The sequence below is a fragment of the Cololabis saira genome, chromosome 15, assembly GCF_033807715.1.
Source record: "Cololabis saira isolate AMF1-May2022 chromosome 15, fColSai1.1, whole genome shotgun sequence".
Classification (NCBI taxonomy): domain Eukaryota; kingdom Metazoa; phylum Chordata; class Actinopteri; order Beloniformes; family Belonidae; genus Cololabis; species Cololabis saira.
This window is the reverse complement of record NC_084601.1, coordinates 7,845,647-7,864,086: the sequence shown is the minus strand read 5'-3', so window position 1 is coordinate 7,864,086 and position 18,440 is coordinate 7,845,647. Positions and strand designations below refer to the sequence as shown.

Here is an 18,440-nt window from a genome sequence, read left to right as displayed (position 1 = left end):
CTCTGCTGCACTGGTTTATTTCTTTATTTGATGGATTTAGGATACAGGATTTAGGGGAAAGTTCAACGCCAAGCAAACCCATGTGAAACAATGCTACAGTTTCAAGTGCTTTCCAGTGCTTTTGGTGATTTTTATATGATTTTTAAAGGCATAATAACATTAAAAATATTGTACTGAAGTTTCATTCTGAGGGAAATGAATTCTGACTGCCATGATTTCTGCTTTAATTGTTGTCATTGCAGCTTAATCATCCATTCTTTTGTTACTAAATTTTCAGCCAGAAGCATCATTTAAATGAAATATCTGTCCCTCAGTACTTTGGAAACCCTGTTTGTGTTAAAACTGGTGCAGAGCAGGTGGTGTTCAGTGCAGTTTCAAGGGCCTTTTGGGAAAAAAAATGTGCCTTCTGTGAGCGAGTGGTCGTAGCCGCTCTGAAAGTGAGCCAGAATAGTTAAGCTGTTGGCCAGACAGCCGAACATAGAGTTTGTCTTCAGATTTGTATTGCAATTCTTGATCCCTGTGACAATGTCAGATTCTGTTCACGTGTTGTTGTTATTGTAAGGTGGAAAAAAAGCTCAATTTTCAACTATAGGCTGATGTGAATAATTGTCTTTACCTGTACTTTGTGTTGTTTCTGCAAACTGACTTGCAAAAAAAGTATTTTGTTTGCAGACAGTTTGATTTAATCTTGTTGTCCTAAAGATATATTTTGAACAAAGTTACCCTCAGTAGGCACATAATTGAATGAATAAATGCTGCCAAGAGTGAGATAAAAGCAAAAGGAGACAGTGAAACAATTGTATGGGATGGGATTAAGTCAGACGATGAAGTGCAAAACAAGTGAGTGAATTTAGAGGGGGGAAGAGAGAGGCTTGGAGAAGAATAGCTGAGGACACGGAGGAGGAGAAGAGTGCAGACAGAATGTTGTGTTGCTCTTTTTGGTTACAAGCATGGCACGTTACATAACAAGCTTTCTCAGAACTGAGCTCATGTAACTAAGAGGGAGCCGTTAAAGCATAACTGAAGACCATTTGGAGGAAGAGACGCTGAGAAAAACCTGTCAATGTCAATGGAGAAAAATATTTGTGAAGGCGTTACAATGATCAAGGTTATCAGGTGCAGAAACCCCATTTCAATTTTCAATACCCGCAGAAACCAGGAACTACTTCATAATTAAAGACAGAATAGGGGTTCACTTAATTCTTCCATTATTAAGGTTAGAAATGGGTTTTTAAATATCCATTGTTAAGATTAAGAATATAAATGTATCCTTGATACAAATCAAAATGTTTGATTTCTAGAGTCAGAAATATTTCAATGACAAGCTAGTTTTACAAAAACTGAAAACTACTGACATTCTTTTTTTATTGTTTATTTCGAACACATAAAGGAAAAATATAAAATTTTAAAACAAATTCAAAACATACAGAAAAAAAGCGACAACAACAAAAACGTAATACAAACAGGGAAAAAAAAAAAAAACAGTGTCCGAAAAGGAGCAGGTAGAAGTAAAACTTATTTAACCCTGACCCTTCTCTATTATAAATTAAACATAAATATTAATAATAAATAGCTGCTAATTTACCTATTAGGCTACAGATTTTCCCATTGGTTGTGCCTTTGCACCTAACCAGCTAACAAACACAATCTTTCCTTAACATAACTCCTCCTCAATCAAATAACTTCCCAGAAGATGCTTAACCAGTAAATGCAGATAATTTTTTTATGTTGGAAGAAAACAAGTTACAGTAAGAGGGGAAAGAAACACTAGCTGATGAAAAACAAACTTTGTTGCAGCAGCTCATATTGAGAGCAAAGATTAAATGTCTCGGGAGCAGAGTAACTCTAAAAGGTTACACAAAGGGTCCTTTTTAACTTTTGGTTTACACCATTATAATCTGTTTATTTGCTTCTGTGACCGACTTTGCTTTGGAGTTCTGCTATCAGTGTGGAAACCAAAACACGGCAGGTCTGGCACTGGCAGCTCTGCAGAATTGTTAACCTTCTTTGGAGGCTTTCTTGGCTTTACTAAAGGAGATTACAACAATCCAGCAGGAAATGCCCCATCCATTGAGGTTTTATGCCTGAAAGTGCAGCTCATTTATACTGGGGTGGTGTTCACTATTTGCCCTTAATGTTTGTACGCCAAACTTATCTTAGTGCGGCTTATCGCCCAGCTTGGGTCACCTTCAACAAGTTTGCTACGTGCAACCTGTTCTTTTCAGACAACAACACACACACACACACACGCACGTTTATTTAAAAAGCATTTGCATGATTATGCAAGACTGCCTTTAGGGATGATGGTAAGTTGTGAAAGGTGACATTGCAACCACTTACAGTGCACGCATAAGCAGTGTCTGCAAATCTGTTTTGCTCCCGCATAGCTTTTTGGTTCCGTTTGTGTCTCAGACTGGCTAAGTAATACCTTGTGTCACGTTTGCGACTCCCCCACGGCCGTACTACAAAAACGAAGCACCCCCGTGCTATTCATTGTGCAGCAAATCAGCTTGATCTTGCGTTGTTTATACTTGCGTGCCAGGTAACCTAATCCACTGAGTGATCCCATCATGTTAGCTGGTCTAATCTAGCAGATGTCCCTGCAGACACCGTAATACACAGTTATATAAATGACTGACTTGATGTCATAGTGACTAATCACTATAATCTGACCACATCTTTCCCTGGCCAGATGGAGGACAGAGAAGGTGGAGGGATGGAAAAATGCTTTTTTTTTTTTTTTTTTTTTTTTTGTTTTTAGCAGGTGAAAGAAATTGATGCAGTATTTAGGAAAAGAAGGGAGAGGGAATTAGATTGGGGAAAGTGAGGAAAAGGGGAGCAGCTGACAGTGTGCCAGCCTGCAGAGCTAAGTTATATTTTTACACTTGTACTTGTCTGTTTCTCTGTGGAGACGGAGACACACCAGCGCAGTCAGTTATTTAAAGCCTTCTATTTATAGCATCTGTAATCTTCACTGCAATAACTCGTCATATTGAAGGTGTCCCTGAACACACGTCACCGATGCTGGATTTGGTGTTTATTAGAAATGATTAAAACTTCACCTATGAGGGAACCGGTACTGGTGATTGTTGAGAGTTGTTACATCGTCAGTGCAGCGCAGCACGGATTATATTCACCATTCATTGTTTTTGCCACAGTGAATCAGCAAATTCTTCAGCTTTTAAGACAAAGTTCATTGTGTTTATATGGGTGTGCAGAGATATATATATATTTTTTCCCATGCAGCAAGTGAGGAGTTCGTGTGCCTCCTGATGCTGTATGAGAGGAATCCAGAACTGGTTGTGCGGGAGTGTACGTGTTTGTGTGTGCGTACTTGTTTGTCAGCACATTGTTCCAACCCCTCCCTTCCCGGGGAGGTGAAGTCATCAAAAACAAACGAGCTCTCAGGTGATGATGAGGGACAATGAAACATCAGGGGAAGCAAATAATTTAAAGCCGTGCATGCAGTGAAAGATTGTTTTCACTGTATTGATTGTAGCTTTGATAAATCATTATTTAAAGCTTGTTGTGTGATAAAACCACAGGAGGGAATAGAAACTATAGAATGTAATGCAGAGGGTCAGAATATATTATTATGATAATAATTAAGAAATGCTCAGATATCTCAACTTCTCTGTTGAGTCAGGTAAAGCTACCATTTGTTATTAAGGCTTTCAAGCACCCACATTTTTTTTTCTTTTTTTTTTTTATATTTTTTTATTGAGATCCATAGCCAAAGTGACAATGGTACATACATCTTTATAACTATTTCGAAGAAAAAAAAAACCAATAGAAAGATCACTACATTCAGTGACCGTAGTGTACCAAGTATCTCTAAAAGAAAATCACAAGTCAAAGATTTTTTCCCTTTTTTTTTTAACCCCTCCAACATAGAAACATAAAAAAAATGGATATGAAATTATAGCAGGATTAGAATTAATTATGCAAAAAAATAATAGAAAATAAATAAATAAAAAGAAAAGGAATTAAATAAATAAATAAAAAGTAAATAAAATTTAAAAAAAAGAAAACAGCTCACTAAACTATTACTCTAAACACCATAATGCAAATACACACCCACACATAAATAAAATTGCAAAAAGGAAAGAAAAAGTATATGAAAACACCTGAATGAATGCCAGGCACTAACAGGCCCCTCTAAGTGGGTAACACTTTTAAGTTTGAAACATGAGATATGAAGTATTGCCATCTTTGATAGAACCTTTCAGTACTTCCACGACTAGAATACGGTACCTGATTTTTTCAAGTTTCAGAAAAGACATCATATCCTTAAGCCACATAGAAAATGAGGGACCTCCAGCAGATTTCCAATGTAACAATATTGTACGCCTTGCTATCAAAGATGAAGCACCCACATTTTTAAGTTAATCACATGCATGTGATCTCCAGATGGCCCAATGTACAAACAGATCCTCTCCTGCTCCGTCAGTGTCATCCGTGCTCCGGGAGATTGATCAACATACCTGTAGAGAACGAAATAAGAGCAAGGCAATTTCAATCAAAGATGAAGAAGGGATCTGCCCTTGTTTTGTAATATACACGATAAATTAGTGTGTACTACACAGCAGTAAGTCAGTGTGATCAAAGTGACCAGAAATCTATAAAACCGAGCTGCATGTCAGACAGACACAGGACTAAAAGCAGCTGGGAAGAACATCGGTACTGGGTAATGGCTGGCCCCGGGGTGTGTGTGTGTGTGTGTGTGTGTGTGTGTGTGTGTGTGTGTGTGTTTAAAACAGTGTTGTTGATCGATGTCGACACAGTTGAAGTTGTTCTACACAAGCACTGAAATAGTACAGTTTTACTACGTTTACTTTCATCATATTGGCCTCTTTTAGTGGATGTTTAAAGCTGGGCAACCTTTGAAAAATGTGGCCAGACATTATTTTACGGATTGTAATTAATTAGACTGCACTAGTCTTTTTAGGTGTAAAGTTATTTGAGATTAATTTAGTTGTGAATTGGCTTTATTTAAATGAATTGACTACAGTAAATGTGGCCTGGTCTCTGTAAGAACCTGCAAGGTGGACAAGGTTTGTGGGATATTGTTTTATTTACATTTTACGTTACCTTTAAGTGTCCTCACATGACTGGTAGTAACTGATCAATGCATCAGCTAGATGAAAGGATGTATTGCTTTAGCTTGTTGCAACCATTTACAAACATAAGGGCAGTAGTACAGTAATCTCTTAAACACTTGTGTTATATTACAACCAAACTTACAAAATCCTGCCATTTTCAATTGACAAAAATCCATAACGTGCCTGACCCACTGTACTCATATGGCCACAGACTGATCACTGTAAATGTAATTTATTGATCTTTTCTTTGGAAGGTTGAATGAGCTGCAGCCCTGCCTCCTTGCCAGCCATTAATCACATAGTAATGTAACCGTGAATGCAATGAAAAAACATTTGAATGACATTTAAATGTTTGAAAGAGGTCTTTCTTGGTGTAAATCTTTCTTTTTCTCCTTGCCCTCTCAGTAGGAGGCAAGGAGTTTACTGCAGTGCTGTTACATAACGCTCCTCACTGGAAGCCGCAGCATGTGTGTGTGTGTATACGTGCAGGCTTCATGCAATTTAAATGCCACTCTATATAGCGAGGACGGATGCCGATGGGTTCATCCAATATGCAGAGCCACGCTCGCACTGGAAGCCTGGTGTCAGCCCTCTCCTTTGTTAAATGACTTGAGTGGAGGGATCCTTAAAGCAGTTTCCACTCAGGCAGATTTGTTTTTCTGCGTGCAGAGTAAAACGCATCATAAGTCATGCTCCTGCTTTAGATGTAGCAACTCAGGGATGTTTTAGCCTCTGTTGTTCTTTCTGCATTTATTCAATGAGAAGTTTGTTTGGCTTCACTCTTTGGGGCACATTGTGACCTTGGCTGTGCAGTTGTCATCGCTTATGTCCTCATTTATATAAGTGTTCTCGGGTATAACAGACTGAGTGTGACTATTTTGTGACTGATGGTCTCACCATCTCCCACTGCTGGAATCTCAATGAGTCACTCTTATTGTCTCTGTCCTGCTCGCAGTTTTTTTTCCTTTTATATAATCATTGTCACAGATAATGGTGGCTTTAATTGATTTCAGCAGATAAGTCAAGTTTGTACTGCTTTAAAAAAAAATAAAATTCTCTCCAGTAACTGGACATTTTTACATCTATGATTCACTGTGTTTTAACCTCTCCTCTTTAAGCACATAGATGGACAGAAATAAAAGTATACATTTAATGGCCCACAAATCAAAACAAAAAGAAAAAGAATTGTGATGACGTGACTGTGCCACAGCTTTTAGTTTTGTAAATGTGAACACATGCACCAAAGAGCTGGCTTGTGCTGAAAGTCATAGATAAGGTAGAAGATATCAGAGTTTTAAGTTGGATAAGCAGACACTGCTTATTTGATACAGGCTTTTCAGTTCCATTTATGTACTTGGCTGCAGAGCCGTCTGGGAGATTTGCGAGGCCCTGTGCGAAATGGCCGGGGGCGGCCCTCGGGGGCAAAATGTTTGGGTTTTTCGGGTCGGATCGGGTGTCTATATGCGCAATTTTAACTCTCCAATTAGCAAAATACTGGATACCTTCCCCTGCCTCATCATCATCTGGGCTTGCCTCGACGCGGGGCCCATAGCGCGAGGCCCTTGGGGCGTGAGGCCCCGTGCGGTCGCACGGTTCCCACACCCCTTGCGGCGGCCCTGCTTGGCTGCATCCAAATACACTGACGGAGATATTCCCACTTCTACATTTAAGGCAGAGGAAAAAGTGCGATATAACTGAATTAAAAAATTAAAAAAGAAAACACAATTTGAGGCTGAATTTATGTAATTTAAAGGGGCCTTGAATGTCTTAAAAACAAGCTTTTGATTGTTTTTGCTAAATAAATTAGAAATTCAGCCTCTAAACCATGTCTTTATCATCTCATTTTCTAACCTCATTATCTATGTGGGATTCTGAGTGGGCGGGGCTATGATAATAAGGCTCTGTGCTGATTGGCTGCCTGAATGACGCGACACACCGCTACAAAAAATGGTGTAAGCTCCGGCCGGGGGAGTTAAGCCTGAATTATGGTTTTGTGTTAAATCAACGCGGAACCATAGATCAGCCTTTACACTGTGTCTTGCATGCGATGCGAGCGTCAGTGACAAAATCAATTCCATTGCTTTATTTTCTATTAGACTGTCCTAACTGGCCGCAGCGCGAAGCGGCGTGCCGTTTTGAGCTGAACATTTGTCGGACGCCCTGCTTCTATTTTCTTCCTTCCGCTCGCGTTGAAAGCCGGTTGAAAGCGCTGTAGGAAACGGTCATGGATGAGGAACGGCTGATCCAGTTAGTTGAAATGAGAAGTTATCTCTATGATTCCTCCTCACTACAAAAACCTCAATAAAGTGGCAGCTGCTGGAGAGAGCTGATGTCACGCAGTGCTACGATAGTCGGACGCTCGCATGCAGTTACACGGTTTTATAGTTGTGAGCGTGGTTTGCATTTTGGTTGCGTAACGAAAATGCGCAGAATCTGAACGGCTCGTAGAAGTCACATCGTGTGTGTGTGTGTGTGTGTGTGTGTGTGTGTGTGTGTGTGTGTGTGTGTGTGTGTGTGTGTGTGTGTGTGTGTGTGTGTGTGTGTGTGTGTGTGTGTGTGTGTGTGTGTGTGTGTGTGTGTGTGTGTGTGTGTGTGTGTGTGTGTGTGTGTGTGTGTGTGTGTGTGTGTAACATGCAACATAACACACCTCTTTATATTTCTTTCGAGAGCTTCTTGTATTTTATATCCTCATTGTTGGCATCAAATATACACCCATATGCTTATCAATAATAAAGCATTGAATCAATATTTCAAATCTGCCCTCATAGCTCCATCTGGTACAATCTACAGTTCTCTCTTCCTTTTCTGAATACTATACTTTACTTAGTTCACATGTTTTTTGTTTATTCAAAAACACCTGCTTCCTCCTTTCCTTTCCTTTCCTTGTACTTGCTGTCTCTCGTTCTCTCGCCCTCCTTCCTTCCTGCCTGCCCACTTTCTCCCTCCATGACCTCTGCCCCACTCTCACTTTCACACCATTTCTCTGGCTTGTCATTTTCCTTGTGGTTTTTCTCACGCCAGTGCGGGATACAAAAGAATTGTTTGTTTTTCTTCTGTTTTTTTTTTATGGGAAAATGGGAATGGAAAGGATGGGAAGAGAAAAAGAGGAGAAGACGAGGAAAAACAGTTCTTGTTTTTCATATCGCTCACTTCTAGTCACAGCATTTTGTAAAGGTGGAGCAGGAAGAGATGTAGAGAAGATGTGAGAATAAAACAACAGCATTTTTACTTGATAGAAACAACATGGAGGATTAAAGAAAAGTAGATCCCTCGTGGAATGTGATTATAGCTTTTTAAAGAATATTTGTACTCTGTGTTCAGGGAGAATTACAAAAAAATAAAACTTTATGGATTTTTAGGTAAAACCTGAACTTGAACCAGAGCTTGTGGTGAAACATCAGGCCAGAGGTTTTTCTCCACACATTCTCTGGTGTCACATGTAGGAAAGGAAACAGTCCTGCAAGCAGAACAGCCACGACGAACCAGAAACTCTGGGGAAATTAATGGAAATGCAAATAAGCTTCATGCGTCCATCCTGCAGAGATAATAGACAGCTGTAATTGCTAATTAAATACATTTGAGTTTTAAAAATCCCGCCTACAATAGTTTCATTTAAACCATTAGCTATTACAACCATGGTTTACTTCATTATGCAGTTTCCCTTAACAGTCAAACTTACATATTTAAAGAGGGCTGGCATCACCGTTGTAATTAAGATGTACATACTTTTGTACATGTTTTGTTTGATTTGTAGCAAAAGAACCTTTTTTCCCCATATTGATTGTACAATTTTGGAAATGTGCCTGGAAGCTTCATGTAGCTTGAGGACGCAATTCCAAATTGTACATGTGAAAAGAAAGAGAAGACGAAATGTGATGAAATGTGACTCATCACTAGAAAAAACAACAATTTTCACCTGTTTCAAGTAGATTTTCACTTGAAATAAGTAAAACAATCTGCCAGTGGAACAAGATTTTTTTGCTTGTAATGAGAAAATAAATCTTGTCCCACTGGCAGATTTTTCTACTTATTTCAAGGGAAAATGTACTTGAAACAGGTGAAAATTGTCAAATAACAAGTTATTTATCTGGTAATGACTCTTGTTTTAAGTGTAATGAGATTTTTTTGACTAAAGATGAGACGTTTTAACTAGAAATAAGACAAATATTCCTGGTAAGATTTTGAGTTTTTGCAGTGCATATAGTGGAAAAGCTTCAGTATTTAAAATCTACTCTACTGTTTCTTTTGATTGAATCTTATGGCATCTTAGGCATCACTTTTTAAAATTAAAGTAAGACTTCACCCAGGTTCAAAAAGTAATCTGTACTCCACAAATTATAAGTTATGAAACAATTTTCCAACAAAACAGTTTTTTTTTTGTTTTTTTTTTGTAGAAAAGAACATGCAGTAAAGACTGTGATGCTGTGATGAATGGACAATTTACTGTGTCGGACACACACTGTGTTTCTTTATTTATGACTGTTTTCTTTCTTGTGACTACGTGTGCGTTTGTGTGTGTGGAGGAAATGTGCATAAAAAAAGATACTTTGCTGATAGGACAGAATAGATTGTAATTTTTCTTTCCCATGATCAATCAGCAGCATTCACCAGCCTTGTGGGAGTCTGAATATTAACCCTTTCTGTTCCCTTGATCCCTCCGTCCTTCGTGCTTCCTCCTCCTCTCACCTCATCCTCCTCTCTCTGTCCTCTGTATTTGAACTCTTTGTTGTTAATCCTTTCTCACACTCTTTCTCTCTATGTCCACCCTCCTGCTCTCTCTTATTGCACTCATTTCTTTTTCTTTCTTTCTTAAATACTTCCTGCGTTTTGGTTCTCTCAGTATTGTTCCCCGCGTATGAGTGTGTTTGCACATACAGTATCAGCACTGTGTGGGAACTGCATTTTAGACATCCGTGAGACATGTCATTATTTACCACGTTTTGTCAGTGTGTGCGTGTATGTGTGTGGTTGTGTGTGTGCGGGAACTGTTTACTATAAACTGTTTTCCTGTTTTGATGTTGACAAATCCACAGACAGATTCTTATCTGCTGTGTTGTCTCCAACTTTTTTGCCCACAGGTTTTGTCTGAGACTTTTTGTGTGGATTTGGGAAACAGGCATAATAAAAAAACAGACTGAAATAGATATAAAAATATACAGAATCAAACATGAACAATTAAAAAAGGAGAATAAAAAGGGAAAAAAAGCTCCCCAACAGGAACCAGTTTGTGAATGGCACGGCCACATTAGAGGCCAGGAAGTGAAGGTGATGGAGTCTCTGTGGTGACGGGGTTCCCAAGACCTGGTCACCACGGCGACAGAGGTTAAGCCTGCTTTTTGGCACGTTCAAGAGGAAGGCAGTCAACATTTGTACTGGACAACAGGGGTATGACTTATATAAACATAAGAGAGGGCACATGTGACCTTCCGGTGCCATTCTGAGTGGCCCGTCCAAGTCACACCAGCTGAAAGTCACAAGTCAGGATTTCTCTCTTTTTTAAAAAGTCAGAGATATAGGTCATATATTTTGCCCCAATTTTATATGTTTAAGTTTTTAACTATCAGTTAGATAAAACCAACAGCTGTAAATAATAATAACAATAATAATAATAATAATAACTTTGCTTCTCACTAGCATCTAATTTCTCAATATTTCTTTCACTATTTAGGCAACAATGTCATCATTCACCATCAATCCTCATGACATTATTTTAAAATAACCATAAGCTTAAACAGATGCATCAATAATTGGGGGGTTCAAATTAGCGCGTTAATTGCAATTGATTAATTACAGGAAAAAACAAGAGAGGAGACCGCACACTTTTGCTCCCCAGTGCAGATTTATTTAGCACATCACACGTGATGTTTCAAGCACATTTTGCTCTTCTTCAGATCTTCAGGTCTGAAGATCAATAAATAATAAATAAATAAATAAATCTGCACTGGGGAGCAAAAGTGTGTGGTCTCCTCTCTTGTTTTTTCCTGGATCTATGCTTTGAGACCAGCACCTGTTGAAATATTTGATGTGCGGTATTTTATCAATTGATTAATTACAGGCGTATTTGGTGCGTTATGTTTTTTAATCGCTTAATCTATTTTTTAATCTCTAACTTTACTTTTTCTGTTTGCGAATTGCCTTTATTTTGAGATCTGTGTCTGTGCGGTGGGTTTCTTGTGCTTGAGTTGTGGGTGGAAAACAACGGTCAGTCCCACCTTGAAGTGGACATTTATTGGCTGGACTATAGCTGGACAGGCACTAATCATAATCATCATCTCCTGCCAATTCTCATAAGCATAATGTGTATAATTTGAGTTTAGTGTATTTTCTTGATCAAAAACCAGAGCAGCTCTATGTTCAGTGTCCAGCGGTAAAAGGGATTAACATCAGCACCTTTTACAGTAATGAATATAATCACAGCAATGTGTTTATATCAGCAGTTTCACTATGATTCCATCTAAATGGTGTTTTCCCTGACTCATCATGAGCTCATGGCCATTAGTGGGTGTTGGTGATTGGATTTGATGATCGTTGTGATATTGTGTTTTTGAAAAGTCTTTAAAAGAAGAAAAGCTTACAGTAGTTTTAGCAGTCTGGCAAAAGCAAAGGAAAGTTGCAAAAACATCCACAATGCTGTTGCGTCAAGGGCTGATAAGTAAATAATAGTGTCTGTTCTCTAATCTGCTCTACCATCTTGTTTCTTGACCTATTCTGCTCTTGAATTGACTATAAAAACGTATAAAAGCTACGTTAAAAAGATTAAAAACAGTGTAATATAATCCTTGCTTCTGCTGCTTCACATGGTGATATTTATGCCAGACACACGATGATGTTAATGTTAATCTACAGAGACATGTTTAGTTTTGTAGGTGTAGTATCATCAGTTTATTTCCCCAATATGACTGCTGTTTTTTATACTATTTTATTTTATGCAAGAAACTGACTTTAAGCCATGTAAAGTTTCACTAAACCAGATAAACTTTTAGGGGTTGTTTTATGACGATCATGTTATTTAATAATAATAATAATAATAATAATACATTTTATTTATATAGCGCTTTTCTGGGCACTCAAAGACGCTTTACATTAAAACAAAACACATAATACAAATTACAATTACACAGGACAGTACAAAAGGACACAACATGAGACATGACATTAATCACACATTAAAAGCAGTTCTGTAAAGGTGAGTTTTGAGATGGGATTTGAATGCTGGGAGGTCTATTTAAATTATCTTTATAGTATTTGCAGTTTATTATATCTGCTTTTTTTTGTTCTTTTTACTTACTTTACTTGCTCACTTTAGAAACTGAACAGATGTGAAGCCCTGGTTGATGATTATTGAAAAAAGTTGGGGACTTTTTCAAGCAGCTCGTCAGTTATTGACTTTTTGCCCCATCAAGGTCTTTATGAAGAGAATGAAAGTGCATTTTAAATTCACTGATTGGCTCTCAATCACATTAAGTGCCATCAGCTCACTTCTGCTCTAAAGCATTCATCCGGTAATTATTTTTTCATTGTTCAGGGATGAAATATCAGTGGCATCTTCCTTTTATTGATCTGCTACAATTACACATCTCTGCTTCCTCTCATCCTTTTTTCCTGGGATTACAACTGATGTAATAGTAGAAAACAAGGTTAGAACAGCTCGGGTTCAATCAAGCGATCTTCTATCAAAGTATTCTCAGTGTCTCTCTCCCGGTCTGTCGTCTCATTACGGGAAGGACAATAAGACAGCTGATTGGTATATAGTTTAGTTTTAGTTTATTTAAGGATCCCCATTAGAAGCACACAGATGTGCCTCTGGTCTTCCCGGGGTCCTGAACATAAAAATACAGTACAGTGCAGTGCAGTGAAAAAACAACAAAAAAACATTAAAAAAAACTAGTTATGCACCGAAATGAAAATTTGTGGCCGAAACCGAAACCGAAAATAATAATAAACACTTGGCCGAATACCGAACAATACCGAACATGGTTCCTCGCAGTTTTTCATTTATTTTGCCAATTTTTTCACCATTGCATAAATCAAATAAATTTGATTTAGGCATGCTTTTCAAAGAAAAAAATCTTTTACAAAATTACAAGGTAGAAAACATTTGTTGAACATAAAAAACTGAACATTTTTTTTAATTTCCCAGCATTATGTTGTTTTGGTTTCACCTCCTGGTGAATGTTAGGTAAAATTCTTATGGGGTTACTTTTTGGTTGGCCAACGATTTATGTTTGTAGTGCGCAACATTACGGGACGGCCAGTCAATTTCCTTATTTTACAACGCCGTTATTAATTGTTCGGTTTTTTTCCCACTTATTCCACCGAACACCGAAAGTGTTTTTTTGCCATTTTCGGCCGAACAATTTCGGTTACCGAACAATCGGTGCATCACTAAAAAAAACACAAAAAAAAACAGACAGGCCGCACAGACGTAAAATGATAAAAACATACATTTGAGAGTAATACAGATAAACAGCAAAGAAAATACAGACAATTTAAAAATAATTAAGAGAGAACAAAGACAATCAGACAGGCTGATTGTATAACAGACAATACCAGACACAGAACACACTCAACGTACAAATAGTATAATCCACAGAGTACAAAGAAATAAACTAACATAAACAGACAGACATAGCCACATGTGAGGACATACTTCTCTTAGTTGGTGAGATATTTTTTGGTAAGTTTTTTGAAAGTTATTTTGTTATTTACAGTTTGTTTGATATGTTTAGGCAGAGAGTTCCAGAGAGCTATTGATCTGTATATGATCTATATATAATGCATTTCCAGGCGACTGCATCAAGAGGCAGTTGGTCAGTGAGTTAATGATAGTTCTTATTGAATGATTTTTGACTTCCCTTAGGGGAAAGATTGACCTCACCTCATCTTTTTCTTTGTCTCACGAGGTCATAAAGTATGTCTCTGTCCAAGCGTGCTTAGGAAATGACCGCTAATGAGTTAGTGATAACTCTGGTGTGTTTATGAGCCTGTGGTTTCCCTTTCATGAGTATTAATTAACAGAAATGTCATAGCATTATTTTCCAGGGAGGGGGAGATTTCATTTTGAATTTTATAATAACACCAACAAAATAAATACACTGCAAAAACTCAAAAACTTACCAGGAATATTTGTCTTATTTCTAGTTAAAATATCTTGTCATTACAAGCAAAAAAATCTTGTTCCACTGGCAGATTTTCTACTTATTTTAAGTGAAAATCTACTTGAAACAGGTGAAAGTTCATTTTAACTAGAAATAAGACAAATATTCTTGTTAGGATTTTGAGTTTTTGCAGTGTACTGACAATATCTCCAGGAATAACATTTCCCCAGGCTGATGGTGCAAATGTGGGCCTTGTGGACGACAGGTTGAACCAACAGATGCCACATCTGAGCTCAGAAATGGGGGGAAAAAAATTGCATCGAGGAAAACTTGAAGGTTTTTCACGAGCAAAGATTTAATAGTCAGTTTAAATGGGCAGGGAAAAGTTGATTGTTTGACTGGCAGATTTCATAAAGTAAAGAGTCCTATTGTTGTCGATTTAATCTTGGACAGTGAACAACTTTCAAAGAAGTGTGAATGAAGAGAAGTAAATGTTCAACAATACTTGAACTGAAGGAAATCTTAGGGCTATTAAATGGTTTTTGGAACAAGGCGTTACATTTTTTAAATTGTTTTATTTCTTCTTCTTAACATTATATTTCATTATCTATGTTTTATTTTATTATTATTTATACTAATCTCATATGGTCTGTTAAAGCTTCTTCATCTTGAAGCCTCATTGCTCTTCAGAAACCGATATTTTAATAAAGTGTTCATCATATAAATCCTGCTAAAGAAAGTTTCTGTTGATCAGGGAAACATCAAGTTTCTTTACCTGGGATTCAAAGGAATATACACCACATTTCCTGTTTTAAAAAAAAATAAAGTCCTTAAATCACAATTTTCTGTTGTTTTTTCCTTTTTTTTGTAAAGCAACTAACATTAAATGTGCATGTTCAGAGGTCTGTAGGTTAACCTGCCACTAGTGTCTGATAATAGTCTGATAATGAGGAGTTGAGAAGCAGCTCAGGTGGTGACAGGTTTGCTTCACGGCTTTGAACGATGTCTGATATGATTCACAGGTACTGAAAGCATGTGTACATTTCCATTAGTTTTCTGTATCCTGCTTGTCTGTTAAGCCAGTTTTATTTCCACCGGCTTTTACTAATTTCAGACTCTGCCTTCAGTCTTGTGTTTGAAAGACTCACCTGGTTTCTGCCAGTGGAAAGTTGGCACGTGTAAATAATCAAATAAGGGCTCACTTACAAGGTCAGAGCTACAGTGCAAGTTAAGTTCAAGCCCCATAAATGTAATGTAGAAAATGTATATTTAATTTTTTCTTACTTCCTTCTTGACATGTTTATCTGAGACTGAAGTCTCAAAAATAAAAATGACAATAAATTAAATGTATATTTTTAATTCTTCTTCTTCTTAAAAAGTATACATTCTTGCATAAGTACAGTGTTTCATATTCACATATTTCATATTTTCTACTCATTGTCTCTGCACTGAGTAGTTAGAAAGGAGTTGATGTCATGTCATCTGTAAAATAATTCACACTATTATTTATTTTACTTGCTAAAACCTTTGTTTAACTCCATGTGGAGCTGAACGGAAGGTGTCAGAGTGGTCAGCATCTGCTCAGCTCAGATAACAACACCAACACAGCCGCTTGATGTTCCTGCAAATGCCTTCAGTGATACAGAAGCTCTGGTATCCCATGTCACAATTCACAGAAAAGAACTGCAGTATTTTCTAACATCTAACACGGCTTCATAAAACCCATAACAGACACAGAACATTGTGTCTTTGTCATTTGATGCTTCAACTTTGGCTCAAAGGCAAAAGTTATCTGCTATATTGTAATTAACTATATGCAATTTAAAGAAAGGTGATGCTATAAAAAAAAGTTCTTGTTTAATATATGTATGTCTGTATAGATGCTGCTTAAGATGTCCAGATATTTGTGCTTTGGTGCTATTTACATATTCAAGAAATACAGGACTGTCTCAGAAAATTTGAATATTGTGATAAAGTCCTTTATTTTCTATAATGCAAAAATGTCATACTGGATTCATTACAACTCAACTGAAATATTGCAAGCCTTTTATTATTTTAATATTGCTGATCATGGCTTACAGCTTAAGAAAACTCAAATATCCTATCTCAAAAAATTAGAATATTCTGGGAATCTTGTGATTATATAAGCCATAATCAGCAATATTAAAATAATAAAAGGCTTGCAATATTTCAGTTGATTTGTAATGAATCCAGAATGTATGACATTTTTGTTTTTTTAATTGCATTACAGAAAATAAAGAACTTTATCACAATATTCTAATTTTCTGAGACAGTCCTGTATGGACAAAAATATGACAGTTATTTGTTACGTCATTAAGTTGCCTAATTATAGTTCTTCTGTCGTACACATTACATGCACGTCATTTTCACTGTCTGAAAGGGTGATTCCAATGGAAAAGTATTTGGCTTAATTCAGCATAATTGAATAAACATGATAACTGTCACTCCTGCACTCAAGATCTTAGATGCTGCTTCTGCCCCCTGGTGGCAATAAAACAGAAAACTAAACCTTTTCTATGTGTTTGTCCACTACAGGTCTTCCAGAGCAGTACTACAGTCTGACGTGGTTCCTCAGTCCGGTTCTCGGCCTCATCTTCACCCCTCTGATCGGCTCGGCCAGCGACCGCTGCACGCTGCGCTGGGGCCGGAGGAGGCCGTTCATCCTGGCTCTCTGCATAGGAACGCTGATGGGAGTGGCGCTGTTTCTGAACGGATCATTGATAGGTGAGCGGGTGTTGTCTTGAGTTTCACTGTGAAAGGATGTATGTTGAGTTTCAGAGAGGGATTTAAAAAAAAAAGGGGGCAAAAATGGATATTGCTCAGCCGTCGTACCTTAGACTCAGGTGTTGCATTCTGGCGGGAAATAAATTCCAAAACCTGATGCACAAGCACCACCTTGATTTGATTTTGATTTTATTCGCACGCACGCACGCACGCACGCACGCACGCACGCACGCACGCACGCACGCACGCACGCACACACACACACACACACACACACACACACACACACACACACACACATTGGTCTCCTGGAGAAGCTATCTAAAGCTTATGGTAGGGGCCAGTGAACATAAATACATTAGACAGGAATACTTACACTTATATACACACTTAACAATACAACATGCACTTTATACTAGACTACCACTTACATTACAACATAACATTACAAACACTTAACATGAAACATTTTGATCCTGAAGTGTACATTTATATATATATATATGAGCTTAACAATTGATTCTTTAACTGGCGTTTGAATATGGAGATGGACTGTGACTTTTTAAGGCTCATTCAACTCATTCCAAATCTGTGTTTCCCCAACACACAACACTCATACTTGTTCCCACAAGTTTACGTTGTTGAGATTGGGATGAGTTGAGTTAGTCTGGGATTCAAACCTGAGACCACCTGATATATTGTACAAGCATTATGCAGGTAATTGTATTCTTTAAGGCGAAGAATACCATAGTGGGCAAACACCTCTTTACCGAGCATGCATTTATCCCACAGAGAGAAGAAAAGAGCATGAAAGTATACTGCTAGACTTACCGGAGCATAACCTGCATGTACAGCTACTGTATGTCCTTAAACTAAGGCTGATATTACTCAGGATCTACTGTTACTGTTAATTGCATGACTCAGCCCAACAAGGTCAAGTCTAGTCAAACAAATTGATCAGCTGTCAGTCAAGCAACACAGACATTGATCTCTGGGTTTGCATATTCCCAGTGGACATATGCAAACACATACAACAAATGCATATTAACACATAGAAACTAAATGATCTAATCCTGTATTGTATTTACATTTTAACTGTTTGGTTCAGAACATTTAAAAAACATCCAAAAACGTCTTCCATGAAAATTGAAAAAGAGAAAACAACTTTTCTGTGTACAGTACACTTGTCTTTTCTATCTGAAGTGTTATGAGGCTTAGTTCATACATTACTTTTATAATTAACAATATCAGTCAAATGACCAAATGGTCAACTAATAAGTCTTGATTTCAGTGTACTGAAAATAAGTTGCGGTGCAACATGTGTGATTTATCCACCAAAAGTCTTCTTTTTCAGTCCGGTTCCATGTAAGGGGAGTGAGGACTTAAAATGCTTTTTTTTTTTTTTTTTTTTTTTTTTTTTTTACAAAAGTAACATTTCATCCTTTTTCCACAACTTCTCAATTGCAAGTCAAACTGTTTTCCTTCTTCTTCTTTT

The 18,440-nt window shown here is 37.5% G+C and overlaps 1 protein-coding gene across 1 annotated transcript in view; it reads left to right on the top strand.

The window, feature by feature from the left end:
* LOC133461457 (solute carrier family 45 member 4) overlaps positions 1-18,440 on the top strand; it is a 71,115-nt gene that overhangs the window by 34,292 nt on the left and 18,383 nt on the right. The window contains exon 4 of the mRNA XM_061742378.1: positions 16,757-16,945. Within this exon, the coding sequence (XP_061598362.1) occupies positions 16,757-16,945 (189 nt within the window). The remainder of the gene's footprint in view (positions 1-16,756; positions 16,946-18,440) is intronic.